At 41.1% G+C, this 15,890-nt stretch overlaps 2 protein-coding genes across 2 annotated transcripts; both read left to right on the forward strand.

The window, feature by feature from the left end:
* Nucleotides 1–2,267: 2,267 nt before the first annotated feature.
* Nucleotides 2,268–2,941, forward strand: LOC133782283 (uncharacterized). The gene has a single exon (XM_062221531.1). It carries the CDS (start codon nucleotides 2,406–2,408, stop codon nucleotides 2,709–2,711), a length of 306 nt encoding a protein of 101 aa, XP_062077515.1. The 5' UTR covers nucleotides 2,268–2,405; the 3' UTR covers nucleotides 2,712–2,941.
* An 11,171-nt stretch (nucleotides 2,942–14,112) lies between these two features.
* LOC133784077 (uncharacterized) lies at nucleotides 14,113–15,339 on the forward strand. The gene is made up of 2 exons (XM_062223596.1): nucleotides 14,113–14,673; nucleotides 14,770–15,339. The coding sequence occupies exons 1-2, from the start codon at nucleotides 14,215–14,217 to the stop codon at nucleotides 15,229–15,231; spliced, it is 921 nt and encodes a 306-aa protein (XP_062079580.1). The 5' UTR covers nucleotides 14,113–14,214; the 3' UTR covers nucleotides 15,232–15,339.
* The last annotated feature ends 551 nt before the right edge of the window (nucleotides 15,340–15,890 follow it).

Below are 15,890 nucleotides of genomic sequence, written 5' to 3' on the forward strand. Positions count from 1 at the left end.
GGTTCATTCTGAATCCACTCTGAGAAAGGAGATTTATCAGTGGTACTTGATACTAGATCCAAATGCTCGGTGGCGTAAATGGATCGCCTGTCTGAGAACTTCTGCATCATTTCTCTCATCATATCTGCTTTCCAACTGTCTAAGAACCGAATCGAGGGAACACGGTCTTCAGAGGGTGAATCGTGCATGGCTTGACGTGTGGCTTGTTGAGGCCGGATTTCGACTGTTGACTGAGCGGATCGGATGGGTTCTGCCTCCGTCCGCATATGTGTCACAGAGTGGGGCTCGTCGTTTTTCGGCCCCGGAGGGTGGCAGGAGGCCTTGGGATCCTTCACTATCGAGGTTCGTGTTTTGCTGAGGGGAACTGACGCGGTCGATTGGAACTTCAGGTCTACCAGGGTCAAGATTGTTGTTGGTTTGGGCATTGCGTGTGGTGTCAGCGGACCTGCGCAGCTCAGCAATCTCAGCTTCGAGCCTAGCCTGAGCTTCAGTCAATGTCTTGATTGCTTCGTCGGACCGCTGCTGGCTTGCTTCCAGCAGGCGACACATCCTGTCGATCTGGTCGCCCACGTCCGCCAGAGGGACGCTTTGTACGACTGGACCTGACACTCCGTTGCCTTTTGGTGGCATGATTCCAAGGTTTTTAGAGGATCTTGGACGTAACAAGAAGGTTCTTGATTTCTTGATTTCTTGATTCGACGGTGTGGCTAAGGCCGATATATTTTTCGTTCCCACAGACGGCGCCAATTGTTGGAGCAACAATTTGTCTTTCTATATCTGGAGGTACAGTCCAACGATAGATGATGCTTTGTCTCTATTTCGGTGGTAAAATTCGCCTTTGACTCGTCAGGGTTACCTGCAAGAAAGACACTCCGATGCTTAAGTCAGTTAAAAGTTCGATCCCTTTCCTCTTCTATGAATCTTATATTTATAGGAAAAAATATGTAAAGCGGTTAGTTAGTTCAAGCAAACCCTGGAATGGTGGAAAAAATAACCGAATTTCCCTCCAAAAAATACTGACTTTGAATTTCTTGTTCAGAGGTCAGAGGCGCGAACTGCCTCTAACCCGTGGCTTCTGCCTTCGGAGCTTCTGCACATCAAAATGGACTGTTTTGAATATTCAGTAAATGAGGAAAGGATTTTCGGGCCGAACAATATATTTTTTATTTTAGTAATTTTATATCAACAAACCACCTCAATTATACAATTTATCAAACACTATAATAATTTTTTTTTCATCTCATAGCACTTTTGAATTATAATTTATCAAACAAATAATAACTATATACTTTAGTCACTTTTTCCTATATAGTACAACTAAATTTAATTGTTAAAAAATTTACCATACTACAAAACTTGACATAATTTAATTTGGTTAAAAATATAATTTAAATTAAAACATAAGTAATACTAAGAAATTCACATAATATATAATTAATTTCCATCATAATTATTTTTCAGTGATTTGATATTATTTTAAACAGTGTGGTTAAAAATAATTAAAACAATTTTAGGTATATATATATATATAAATGATAATTCTTCTTCACTTTAAGTCTTACTGATGGGACTTTCAATGTTCTCGACCTGTGAACAGTTTTCGACACGATTTCTTTTTATAACCGTGTATATTGTAGTTGTTTAGAGCATCCTGCAAATTTTCAGAAAATTCCAAATAGTTTACAGTACCGAAAACTAGATTCAAACATATTGCTTTCCCGCGCATAAAACAAATTAGTCACGCGTACAATAACATATTTGAATTTAGTTTTCGCTACTGTAAACTATTCAGAATTTTCTGAAAATTTGCAGGATGCTCTAAATAACTACAATATACACGGTCATAACAAAATTTCGCGCCAAAAACTATTTATGATAAAAAATATTTAGAGTCAAGCTTAAAGTGAAATCCTTATTAGAAAATTCCCTTAAAATATATTTAAAAAAAATTGTGAGTGTTGATAAAGTTTACAATTAAAAATTTAGGGCACTCAAAGAAAAAAACTCGGGTCAATATCGGTATAATTATTGACTAATAGCTACTCCAACGCCAAGGGGGCACACCGCTGTCTGAAAGTACCTTTCCCGACCAAGTTGGCAAACGTGTTAAATTTAGTAATACTAATGGATAAGAGAAAGAACATCCGCGTCACCACGTGTAATCACATTTGAGTTAAATAATTGATTTAACCAATTCGTGCATGGTGACTGAGTCCACCAAAGACTTTCACAATCTTTCTTCCTCGAAATTCCACTGCCCCAACTCTTGATCTCCATCCTTATATAAACCATTCCATACGTTTGGAAACTCATATATTTATTCCTCGTCTAAAAAAGAGAGAAAACAAAGAACAAAGCCAGAAATATTAACTTCTTCAATTCCATATTTATTACATACTTATACGATGGATTCGATTATGGGAAGTAGCTTTTCAGGATCGGATATGGTGATAAAGGTAGCGATATTCTTTATGGTTCAAGCTTTGGTGTATTTGATCCTTTCGAAATCGTCGACCATATTCTCGAACAGTGATCTGAAGAGGACCCACAGCTTCCGACCAGCTCGCTCTCTCTCAATCCGCCGGTTCATGGCTGCTCTGGCCGATATGCCCGCCGGCGGTGAGCTCTCTCCTTCGGTACCGAAAGGATCCACGGTAGCGGCAACCACACCTAAATCTTGTTCTGCTCGTCGTCAAAATTATGCTTCTTAGGTTCTTAATTAGCTAGCTAGCTGTATAAAAGTTTGTGTTTGACTATTGGATGTTTTGATTAATATTGTATTGCTGTTTGAATGGTTTAATTTGTCAGTGTGTACAAGATTCTTTTATTCTTTGGTATATTTCATTTGTATAAAGTTATTTTGAAGGTTATGGTTATATTCTGTATGAAAACATTTTATTAGAATTCAACTGTGTCAAAGATATCATATTACTTTGAGCCATATGGTTAGTAGTAGCTCTAGTTTTTTCTTTCATAATTTTCTTGATTTTTTTTTGCTGACTACTCTATTATAAGCGACTATTTTAACAAGGTGGGGAAAATCATATGATGTTTAAAGAGCTTTGTGATTCCAAATATTCTTGGACAGAATTTTTATGAGAAAAACTATACCAAAATATTGGAATGAAAGCTTAACCTCAAGGTGAGATTAAGTGCCTTATTTATAGAGTAGTAATTATACAAAGTAAAGTTGTTACATCAAGAACCTTTAACAAAAATTTTGTTAACTAATTACAAAACAGTTAGGAAACTAACATGAGCTGCAACTAATTAACCAAACTAACTGTTTCGGGTATTATCCCCCTCAAACGAAAGGTTGTAGACACCACTTTTAGTTTGGTTTTGAGATATTGAAACCTATCAATAGGCAAAGATTTGGTGAGAACATCCGCCACTTTGGTCAACGGAAGGTACATATCGAACTGAGAGCTACTGTGCTAAGATCTGGTCACGAACAAAATGCATATCTATTTCAATATGCTTATAGCGGGCATGGAAAACAGGATTAGCTGCAAGAGCAGCTGCTCCTTGATTATCGACCCATAGAACAGGGATGTCATCAAGCTTCACTTGTAGCTGAGATAGAATTGAAACAAGCCATTTGATTTCTGAAGCAGCATTTGCCAACGCTCTAAACTCACTCTCAGTGCTCGACCGTGCCACCACTTGTTGTTTCTTAGCAGACCATGATATGAGATTGCCACCCAAATACATGACATATCCTCCAGTCGATCTACGGTCATCAGGGCAACTTGCCCAGTCAGTGTCTGAATAACCATATATAAGGACATAGTGAGTGCAGGCTTAATGAGAAGTCCCTCTGAGATAGTGCCTTTGAGATATCTAAGAAGGCGTTTAGTAGCTTCCCCATGAACAACTGTAGGAGCATGGATAAACTAACTCAGTTTATTTATAATAAATGCAACATTAGGCCTAGTGAGTGTTAAGTACTGAAGGGCTCCAAGGGTACTTCTGTACAGGGAAACATCTTCAAAGGGTGTCCCTTCATTCAATGATAGCTTATGAGCTGAGCTTGTGGGAATAGAGCTGGGCTTGGCACCCTCTAAATGTACTTTCAATAAGAGGTCAGTAATGTACTTTGATTGGGATAAGTACATACCAACTGAGTTTCGATAGATCTCCATGCCTAGAAAATAATGTACAGATCCTAAGTCTTTGAGAGAAAATTGAGAATTCAAATAAGAAATGAGCTGCTATACTAGGAGCTTGTTCATACCAATAATCAAAAGATCGTCGACATTGACTAGTAAAAGAATAGGTTAGCTCCTGAACCAAAAATAAAAAGAGAACTATCAGATGTGGACTGTTGAAAGCCCCATTGAAACAAGATCTGCTTAAGTTTCTCATTCCATGCTCTTGGAGCCTGCTTCAGACCATATAAGGCTTTGTTTAATCGACATACATAGTGAGGATTGGATACATCTACAAAACCAGTGGGCTGTTGCATATAGACCAATTCATTGAGGGTGCCATTGAGAAATGCATTGCTCACGTCTAACTGTTTGACATCCCAGTTAAAGGATACAGCAAGAGTAAGCACCATCTGAATTGTGGTAGGTTTAACAATGGAACTAAATGTATCTTCAAAGTCTATTACAGGTGTTTGTAGATAACCCTTAGCTACCAATCTCGATTTGAATTTGTCGAGTGTCCCATCAGCTTTTAATTTTACTCTAAAGACCCATTTGTTGGTGAGGACATTCATATCAGGTGTGGCAGGAACTACTGTCCATGTACCTTGCTTTTGGAGGGCATCAAACTCTTCTTTCATAGAAGCATACCAGCGGGGATCCCTAAGGGCAGACTTAGTTGATGAGTGTTCTGTGGGGAGAAGAGATTCAGGCAGCTTGTGTTTGGTTGCCAAAAAGGACTTAGGCTTGTATGTGCCTCTCTGAGATCTTGTGGTCATATAGTTAGTGCGAGTGGCAGTAGATAGAGGAGGGACTTCTGCACTTTCAGAGGCAACATGAGTAGCAGCAACTATATCTTGAACCTGAGTAGAAGGAGGGTGTACACCAGCTGAGAGTGAGGGTGTATTATCAGTGTTTTGAGTAGGAGGACCTTCAGGTGGGACAACTGTAATGGTAGTAGACGCTAATGTAGAAGCAGAGAGTGCAGGAGACATCATAGGCTTAGGTAGCACGGTAGAAGAACACAAATTAGAAGTATCATGAACTGGTGTAGTTGAAAATTGAGCAGTAGGGAGAGAGTGAGATATGGAAGAAGGTACCTGAGTAGATACAGTAGGTGACAAAGTTGAGAAATGAGTCTCATTAAAGACTACATTTCGAGCAATGAAGATTCTTCCAGCAGTGTTCTCACAGATGTACCCTTTATGTTGTGGAGGGTATCCCAAGAACAAGCAAGGTTCAGACCGAAAGCTCAACTTGTGATTGTTATAGGGCCTTAGGTGAGGAAAACATGTACAACCAAAAGGCTTCAAGAAGTTGTAATCTGATTGCTTGTTAAATAGACACTCATATGGACTTTGATTTTGAAGAACAGGAGTAGAAAGTCTATTGAGGGAATAAACTCCACACTGAAAAGCATGCCACCAGTAGGTGAAGTCAAGTCCTGAATGAACCAAAACAGTGAGTCCAGTTTCTGTGATATGGCGATGTTTTTGCTCTGCCCTGCCATGTTGTTCATGCGTGTAAGGGCATGGATGTTGAAACTTGATTCCCTGATCCTACAAAAAACCTTTAAACACTCAGTACTCACCACCCCAATCAGCCTGAACACTTTTAATTGGTAAAGAAAATTGTTTCTCAACAAGACTTTTAAACTGAACAAAGACATTAAGTGCTTGAGACTTAAGAGTTAAAGAAAAGATCCATGTAAACCTACTATAATCATCAACATAATGAATGTAGTATCTAAAACCATCTTTATACGGAGTGTGAGAAGGACCCCATACATCAGTGTGGATCAGTTCTAAAGGCTGACTAGCTCGACTAGAAGAGAGGGAAAAAGGTTGTTTATGGTTTTTTCCCTTTTGACAAGAATCACAAAATTTTAAATTCTTTAATGAACCAAAGTAAGGGAGTTGGGACATAATTTTTCTCAAAACTTTTGGGGAGGGATGTCCTAATTTTAGATGCCATTAATTAACATCAGAATGAACATTAGAAACAAAAGCTTTTGGTTGAAGATCAGGAGCATAAGCAGAAAAGTCTTCATCTATTTCAGTTGTATTACAAGCAAGATGTTGAGAATCAGAATTACAAGAACAAGTAGAAGATGAATAACAAGATAGTACAGTTGCAGACAACTGGGAGAAATCAATTTTAGAAACAATAGCTAAATGACACTAGCATCATCCCCGAGCATGTATAGACCATTTCTAACTCTTCCCTTAAGCAAGACATTCCCTGAATCCTTGTCCTTGACAAAACAACAGTTTTTGTGAAATTCAAGAAAGACATTACTGTCTTTGGTATGCTTAGAAACACTCACAAGATTTTTAGTAATAGATGGAACATTTAAAATTGAATTTAAGTGTAAATGAGAAGCAGAAGTAGAGGGAAGAGTAGCCTTGCCTATGTGAGAAATTAAAAATTTCTTACCATTCCCAACAGCAAGAGTTTCATAACCATTGTAAGGGGTAGCTGAGTCAAGGGTTTCCATACCAAATGCAACATGCTTCGTGGCCCCTGTGTCAGCATACCACATGTGATCAACTCCAAAATCAGGTACTGAACTAGAGACATAGGCCTCAGGGTCACTAACATCTACACCTTCACTATCCTGTTCATTGAGATAAGCTTTTGCCTGAGAAGTATTGTTCTTTGGAGTGATGAATCCTCTATCAAATCTGTAGTGACATATCGCTGCAGTGTGCCCAATCTTGAGACAAACTTGACAAACAGGTCTTGTAGATGGCTGAGGAGGACGACACCTTGAAGAGTTTTCATAAGATGGTGGCCTGACAGGGCCCTGTAACCATTAGAAGGCATGTTTCTGGAGGCGCCAAATGTGAGATGGGCAGCCATCTTGGATGAGAGATCAGCCACGGAGTGATGATGCTCAAGACGACATTCATGAGCCATGAATAGTGCCTGAGTTTCTTCAAGTGTTTTTGTCTCACTACTGGAAGTAATTCCAGAAAATACAGGGTCATATTCGGGTCCAAAACCATTGATCAATTGGTGTTCAAGATCTTGATCACTAATCGTACACCCAGCAATGGCAATATTATCACATAGAGATTTAATCTTGTTAGCATAGTCAGAGGTTGACAAGTTACCTTTCTGGATATTGGACAACTGACCCTTCAATTGTAGTAGTCGAACTTTGGATTGGCCTGAAAACTTTCGCTTAAGAGCACACCAAACATCATAGGAGGTGGAATAAGTTGCTATGGATCCAAGAATACCTTCAGACATAAAAGATCTGAGCCAAGAAAGAAGCAACTGGTCACGTCTCTTCCACTGGCGATATTCAGGGTTTGCATCACCATTAACCAGCTTCACCAGAGGAGAGATGTTGCTGAAGAAGTTCATCAAGGTCATGCCCTATAACAGTAGGTACCACCTGGGATTTCCAAGCAAGAAAGTTAACTCGATCAAGTTTAAGAGTTAAAGAAGAGGTGAGAGAATTAGAAAAAGGGTTCCATGCCAAAGAGGTCATGGAGGATGTGCTGGCCGGAGAAGCAAGAGCTTGAGCAACAATCGAAAGATCAGAGGTCGCCGGAGGCGTAATGACAGTAGGAACTGATGTAGGATCGGATGAAGAAGAATCCATGGACGTTAGTCAGAGGTCGCTGATACCATAAAGAGCTTTGTGATTCCAAATATTCTTGAACATAATTTTTATGAAAAAAACTATACCAAAATATTGGAATGAAAGCTTAACCTCAAGGTGAGATTAAGTGCTTTATTTATAGAGCAGTAATTATACAAAGTAAAGTTGTTACATCAAGAACCTTTAACAAGATTTTGTTAACTAATTACATAACAGTTAGGAAACTAACATGAGCTGCAACTAATTAACCAAACTAACTGTATTGGTTGTTAATGTTTTAAAGCTTAAAGCCTTCATGTTCCCTTTCTCGACAATTCTCAGGAAACCACCCAGAAAGAGTACCTATCTCGGCACCTTACTCAAAATCGCTGAAATAAGTAGTAATTTTTTTTTCTGCGTCATTTGACAATTTTGTATATCTAGATAACATAAAGTCTGCTTTTAGATAATTTAGAACATGGAAAACATTCATAAGATATATTCTTTAAGTACACATGTACATATTTTCTTTTTAATATTTCTAAAATGGTTAATATTATGTTGTCTCAAGTAAGTTTGTACAAAATTAAGTGAATTGCTTCTAGGCTATTGGATCAGGTGTGGCTTCCTAGGGCCTCATCAGTTGTTGATCCGTAGGATAGTGATTAGTGGAGGCTACTAGTGCCCTGTGGGCATGGTGCCTAAAAAGTAGTATTTGTACATTTTTTATGAAATTAATAAAAGCGACAATTTTCTATATCTATCAAGATATTATAAAATTTCAAATTTATAAATATAATTATAATCTTACTATGTACATGTTATATATATATATATGAGAACATTAAGTTTATAGTTAATAAATTAAATACTTTGTAGTAATTAAATACTACTACAAAAATTTGTTTTTTCACTACTTCTTAAGCTATATCTTCATCTCTTTTTGCGATCTTCACAAGGAACATATATTGAGTGACCAAATTGTGTTAATGAAAAACGACAAGAGAAGGGGTGGCTTTCACGAGAGGGAGAGTGTCTTTCGCATCATTTATGTTAGGAAAGCGATGAGAAATTTCATTCATACGGAGAGAAAAAGGCTTTGTCATTATTTTTTTTTTTATGATAATACACACTAATTCTAAAATATGACAAAATTATGTATTATGCCCCTCTCATTATCTCTTCTCTCTCTCTCTGAACCTATCTCTCACGCTCTCTCTCTCTCTATTATGGCGGCACCACCACAACTACCTTACCATTGAAGCTCTTTTTCTTACTCAAAAATCAATTTTCTCTATCCTATCTTCTTCGGATCTCTACCCACAACCATCCTTTGGATTGAAACACCTATCCCCATTAACACCACCATTGACGCACCTATTGAAGGACTCATCGAAATTGTGTGTTCTACATTCAAAATCTAAAAGTTTTATGCGATCTAAACTTGTAGATCTCAAAAAAATACCAAAAGTAAAAAAAGCACTTGAAATAGACATTTGAGTGAAAACTTATGCATCTCCAAAGTTTTCGTCAAATTACAGCACAAAGAATTGCATTTGCATCACATACGCATCACATTTGTATCGCAAACGTATTGTTTTTTGCAAAAAATCAAGATTTCATGAACGCATCGCATACGCATCGCAAATGCATCATTTTTTTGTAGCAAACAATCAGGATTTCATGAATGAATCGCATACGCATGGCAAATGCATCGCTAGACATCATTAAGCATCATTTTTTGGTCTAAAAACCATGTTTTCAATGAACTATTGCAACTGCATAACATATACATCGCCAAGCATCGTTTTTCGCCTAAAAACCATGTTTTCAAGACATCATCGCAATTGCATCGCGTATGAATCGTTAGACATCGTTTTGAGCTAAAAACTATATTTTCAAGGAACCATCGCAACGGCATCGCTTATGCATCGTTAGGTATCTTTTTTTCTTCCAAAAATCATGTTTTCAAGGTATCATCGCAACTTCATCGTATATGCATCGTTAGACATCGTTTTTGGCATAAAACCCATGTTTTTAAGGCACCATTGCATATGCATCGTTAGACGTTTTTTTTCTTCCTAAAAACCATGTTTCCAAGGTACCATCGCAAATGCATCGTTAGACATCATTTTTGGCCTAATAACCATGTCTTCAATGCACCATTGCATATGCATCACAAATACATCGCTAAGCATTGCAAATGCATCATTAAGAATTGCGTAGGCATCATTAAGAATCGTGTTTTTTCAAAATCTTATTTTCAAGGCACCATCGTAAATGCATCGTTAAGCATCGCAAATGTATCACTAGGCATTGCTTTCTGCAACTTTTAGAGGTTTAGATATGAAAAAAATGCAAACAAAAACAAAAAAAATCTTGTACATAAGTGTTTGAAATTCATATATTAGTGTCTTAAAGGCAATATTTTTCTTGGTTTAAGTTTTGGATTGAATTTGTCATCATTAAAACTTAAAAAAAATAGAGAAAGAGCTTCATTATGGTACTTCAATGGTGGTAGGTGGTAGCGGCGTCAATGGCGAGGATGATGATAATTGTGGTGGTGCCATCAATCTTAATATATATATATAGAGAGAGAGGGGGAGAGTTAGAGTTAGAGAGAGAGGTGAGTTGTTTATGAAAATGGCAATATAGTTTAAATTTTATAAAATGTCATACTTTTGGGATGAGCCTTAATTTTGACATAAATTTTAATTAAGGTATATTAATGTAACGTCTCAAATTACCTAATAAGACTTTGGGCCTTGATTAGGGGGTCATAATGACAAATTATGAAATTATGTGATATATATGTGTATCCTTATGTGATTATGTGAGTTATATTATAATATGACTTGATATGCATGTTTTGGTGTATTAAATATGCATGTGGACCAATTTCTGATTAAAAGGGCAATTTTCGTAATTTGGCTCATTATGTATATATTTAGCATATATGTGATATATGTGTGGGACCACATTATTATGTGGGTAAATTTGGGTTACTTGGCATGGGACGATCCTAGGGAGCAAGCTAGTGGGAAAGTCACAACGGGACCCATACTTGACTCGATGTGAGTCAATGGGTATTTTGGGTATTTAATACATTACTGGTGTTGACGCGGTTCTTCGGCAACAGGTAATTAAGAGAAGGAGAGAAAGGGATTAGTGCCAAACGTAGAACCGTAACAGATATAAGATCTTAGAGAATGAAATAGGTGACTCAAGACACGGTTTTTAAGTGGTTCAAAGGTTAAAATCCTTCAATTCCACTAGTCAATATTATTGATATCTTCTGGATATTTGGTTACAAAGTATATATCTCTCCAGGGACTATTTTTTCCAACCCTTATCAACTCCCAGGGTCTCCATATTTATAGGAGAAGGCACCTGGAAGTTGGTAAGGAGGTCATCCCGTGACCTTCTTATTTGTCATATCAACTCTGTGACATTCATGATTAATTCCTAAACCTGACACATAAGTGTGGTCAAATCGATAGGTAAGGAGATAATGGGCCGCACGGCCCAACCCAGCCGTGGGTGTCTGAACACGCACGTTCCTGCTGCGTGTCCGAGAAGTCAGGGAGATATCGGACACGTGATGTCAGATATATGCACGTTTATCTTGCGTATGTTGACTTTACAAGGGGTCATAGCCTCCATATCTAGCTCGTACCACGAGCTGCGCATTTGACCCGACCTTCAGCCTTCTGATTCCTTGCTCCAGTCTTGGCGAGTCTTTGAGGATTCCTCGAGCTAAGGGGGGTACGACCTCAAGACAGGAGCTCCGGTCTGGGGGATGTTTATGGACTAACCATGATTAGTCCGAAGCTCGGCCTGCTAATCAGCTCGTGGGAAAATCAGGGTGTACATCTTCCCCCCAAGCTCCTGCTCGTGGTATATGACGTCGCATATAAGACCACAGTAGGGGCTTTTAGACTTCCCCACAAACTCTTCGCATTCCACTCTTTATGCAGGCGCCTGATACGTGGAACATCGTGGGTGGTGACGGTACGTCTTACGAGAACCGCATTTAATGGCCTAGCCTATGCCAGCCATCGTTTCGTATTTCGAGTGGAGGGCCTCGGATCCCTCATCAGGGCCATCCAAGAGCCTTCTACACGTGATCCTTCACGCATATAAAAAGGGGGTGGCCACCCTACGCACTGGCCACCCTTTCATTCGAAATTTTCCAAACCTCTTTTCCTCTTTCCTCTCCATATTCCCGAAGAACGAAACCCTCGACTCTGTTGCTGCCATTTTCATCGTTCAAGAAGCTTAGGCGTACGGATTTCTCCGAAGCTTTGGAAGCTACTACACCGACGAAGCTCCTACCAACGCAACACTCTCGTCTACTTCCCAGCCATACACTGTAAGTTTCTTGACCCTGTGTGCTTTGAAAACATGCTACTATAGCTTAGGTAAAAAAAATTTTACTGTAGCCACATGCAAGGGTTTTCTGAGTTTTGTGGATATGGAGGGTGACAGCCTTTTTAGGTTAGGGTATATTTGTTGTAGGAAATCACTTTAGAATATGGGTTTCAGGATGCCTTTCCTGGGAAAATTTCTGGGTAGGAGTTTTGGGAATTTTTGGGTGCAAAATCGGGTAGCTTAGGGAACACGCCTCACAAGCGGTTTTGCAATTTTCTGCCTACTGAAACTTTCCCCCCAAGGAAAATTCTATTCTGAACCTCCTGACACACGAATTCCGAGTAATCGGGGATCTGTTGGGAGTATGAGCGCATGTTCACTGAACCGCGTGGCTCCACTCTCCACGGGCTGGGCTTACCTCAGCTCGTGCAAGTAATAATTGCTTCTTCCTCCTGCTCGGGTTGCCTTTTCTAAAGTGTTTTCTTTTGTTCGTTAGGTGACCAGATGGCTCCAAAAAGGAATTTCCCCCAGAAGAACGTTGGAAGCTCGGCCTCCCAGCAGGAGAAAGGGAAGGCGGTGATGCCTAGCTCCTCGATCCCCTGTTTCGGGCCGGCAGTGGAGAAGGAGGTCGAGGTGGCCCCTGACGCATTCTTTGAGGCGAAGAGAATCGTCTCAAAGATAACCGATCAGACGAAGATTAACAAACTCTTCCTCACTCACAACATCGCGCTGGGGAAAGCCTCCGTTATTGCGCGGCCTGCCTCGGATGGCGAGCGGAGCTGCGTGCTGCTCGACGAATCGTTCGCGGCCTGGAGCGGTGAACACTTTAAGGTAGGGGCATTCCTTCCCCTGGATCAGTACTTTGCTGATTTCCTGAACTACATGGGGTTGGCCCCATTTCAGCTCCCCCCCAACTCCTACCGTCTGCTGGCAGGGTTGAGGTACTTGTTCCAGAAGCAAGAGTGGGAGGTCCCCACTCCTGCGGATATTTTATATTTCTTTTGCCTCAAAGCCAGCCCGGACCAGCGGGGGCGAGGCGACGGGTTTTACTATTTAACCCATTTTCCCAACACGACGGCGGTCATCGAGCTGCCCAGCCACCCCAATGATTTCAAGGACCAGTTCTTCATGTCAACTGGGTTCCGGAACTGCGAGCAACACTACTTCAATCGTCCTCGTAAGTGCTCTCTGACCCTAGCTCGTGTGTTTAAATATCACTTTAGCTCCTCCTGTACCCCTTTCTGACTTAAACTCATTACGTAGCCATCTTCGCGAGGACAGAGAAATCTGTGACCCTCGGGACACAGTATGAAACACTGGCGGGCTTGCCCCCCAGTGAGAAGGATTATCGCGTGCTCGTGACGGACGAGACGATGGTGGCTTGCAAGTTGATTTTTCCGAATCAAACCCTGAACCTAAAGAGGCCCAGGGGGTTGCCCCCAACTCGCGACATCAGACCTATCAATGTGGAGGAGGTCGCGGAAGATGAAGGTGAGGAGGACGAGGGCGATGAAGTTCCGCTCGTGATGAACAGGAAGAGGACCTTGGAGGTCGCCCAGAGGATGGGTGAGGAGAGGATCCAATCCGGAGCAGTCGCGGGTCTTTCTGGCCAAGGTAACCCTTACTTGTTTAGGAGTCTAGATAGGGCCGCTGCAGACCCCCAGCTGGCTAGGTTCAATCCTAGGCAGCTCGTTCATCGTCACAGGAGCGATCCGGACCTGAACACGCTCCTGCTCCATTGTGTCGACCGGCTCGTGCTGGACCACCAGGAGAGCCGGCCTAGGGGTACCGTAGTAGTAGATAACACCTTATCCTTTAAGTCGATTTTTTTCCAGGAGTATGGGACAAACCTACGCACATGGCCATCACTCCAGAGGGGTATCTATGCTCTGGGGCTTAGGCAGTACGTAGGAGAATCTAGCCCCGAATCGGACCCGGAGCCAGAACCTGCGCCAGTTCGGGAAATAATCGTCTTAGGTTCTTCCAGCTCGAGGGGTAGGGCTCCCTTAGTATTCGTATATTTTTTAGCTTTAACCTTTTGTCTTTATCTCTGTATGATTGTTAACTTGTAATAACCATGTTTTTTGTTTGACAGAAGAGATGTCTCAGCCCGAGGGGAGCTTGCGAGGCGCTGTCTTCGGGGGAAACCCCTCAGCCGGGCCAAGACTGAAAAGGCTCCGGGGGTCCAGGAGCACTGCTGGGACATCCACCAAGTCCCCGGCAAAGGAGAAGGAGAAAACCCCGTCAGCCCAGGACGCGGGAGCGATTCTTCCTGCTGCCGGAGCAGGCCAAATGCCTCCACCACCTCAGCGAACTCCAACCGTCACCCAGGACGCAGGGACGAAGCTTGGGGCTCCGGCTGCGGTGGCCTCCGATGTGCGCATTCCAATCAACCCTCAGAACCTGGAGAAGATCCCCGAGGCCTTCCGGGGAACGGTGTACGAATCGGCGAACTACGCCGTTGACCATATCTATAAGTTCACCGAGAAGGAGCTCCGGGCTATTGAGACAATGAGCCCGGTTGACATAATGGAGTCTTCAATGGGCATGACTCTAACGGTAAGCTGCCCCCTCCTTTTTTCTTTGTCTTAGGCTTTTACCATTATACTTTGCCCTACTTTTCCTCTAAGGCAATTTATCTTTCATTTCCCGCAGGGCGTCATCGCTCTTCACCGGAGCATCGCCAGGGCCAAAACTCAGCTCGAGGATATGAGGACCGAGCACCAGGCCATACTTCAGGAGGTCAAGGTGACTAAAGATGCCTTGACGACCTCGAAGGCCGAGTTGGAGAAGACCCGCTTGAAGGTTCAAGAGCTCGAGACCTCCCTTGCCACCTCGCGGAAAGACCTCGAGGCTGCGAAGACTGAGCTCCAGGTCGCCCTGGAGGCCGAACGGACCACATCGAAGCAGTCCATGCAGGATCTGTTCTATCACTGCTGGGCTTTCAACCCGGAGGCTGACTTCTCCTTCATGTCGCCGAGCCTTTGGGCGAGCTTGCTGGTGAAGTTTCAAGTTCGCCTTGAGAAAGAGGCGCCGCCTTCGGAAACTGGGGAAGCCTCTGGCGCGGCGGAGCAGGGTGAAATAGCGACCTCCAAAGGGCCAACTGACGGAGCCTAGGGCGCTTTTTCTTTTTTTTTTTAAAGTTTTTTGTATGTAACCTTTGCATGAGATGTTTTCACCTCGAGACAATTTGCCTTGACGCCTTTAACTTACGTTTTTTTTTATGCTTTTGGCTACAATATATATATCTTTTTGATAAACTTAGTCCTGTGTTAATCGTTATCTATATTTCGAGCTCTTTAAAAAGAACAACGATAAATAGATTTACATCAACTTCTAAGTTTTATGACCCGGTTAAAACCAGGAACTTATTTAGAAAACTTAGTTCGTGTTAACTTTTATCCATATCTCAAGCTCTTTAAGAAGAACAACGAGAAATAGATTTAAATCAACTTCTAAGTTTTATGACCCGGTTAAAACCAGGAACTTATTTAGAAAACTTAGTTCGTGTTAACTTTTATCCATATCTCAAGCTCTTTAAGAAGAACAACGAGAAATAGATTTAAATCAACTTCTAAGTTTTATGACCCGGTTAAAACCAGGAACTTATTTAGAAAACTTAGTTCGTGTTAAATTTTATCCATATCTCAAGCTCTTTAAGAAGAACAACGATAAATAGATTTAAATCAACTTCTAAGTTTTATGACCCGGTTAAAACCAGGAACTTATTTAGAAAACTTAGTTCGTGTTAACTTTTATCCATATCTCAAGCTCTT

The sequence above is a fragment of the Humulus lupulus genome, chromosome 6 (assembly GCF_963169125.1).
Source record: "Humulus lupulus chromosome 6, drHumLupu1.1, whole genome shotgun sequence".
NCBI lineage: Eukaryota > Viridiplantae > Streptophyta > Magnoliopsida > Rosales > Cannabaceae > Humulus > Humulus lupulus.

Excerpts from the sequence above, each read along its gene's own strand:
- LOC133782283 (XM_062221531.1), top strand. The coding sequence starts at position 2,406 with ATGGATTCGATTATGGGAAGTAGCTTTTCAGGATCGGATATGGTGATA.
- LOC133784077 (XM_062223596.1), top strand. The coding sequence starts at position 14,215 with ATGTCTCAGCCCGAGGGGAGCTTGCGAGGCGCTGTCTTCGGGGGAAAC. Across the intron at positions 14,674-14,769 it reads CAATGGGCATGACTCTAACG|GGCGTCATCGCTCTTCACCG; the intron begins GTAAGCTGCCCC and ends CATTTCCCGCAG.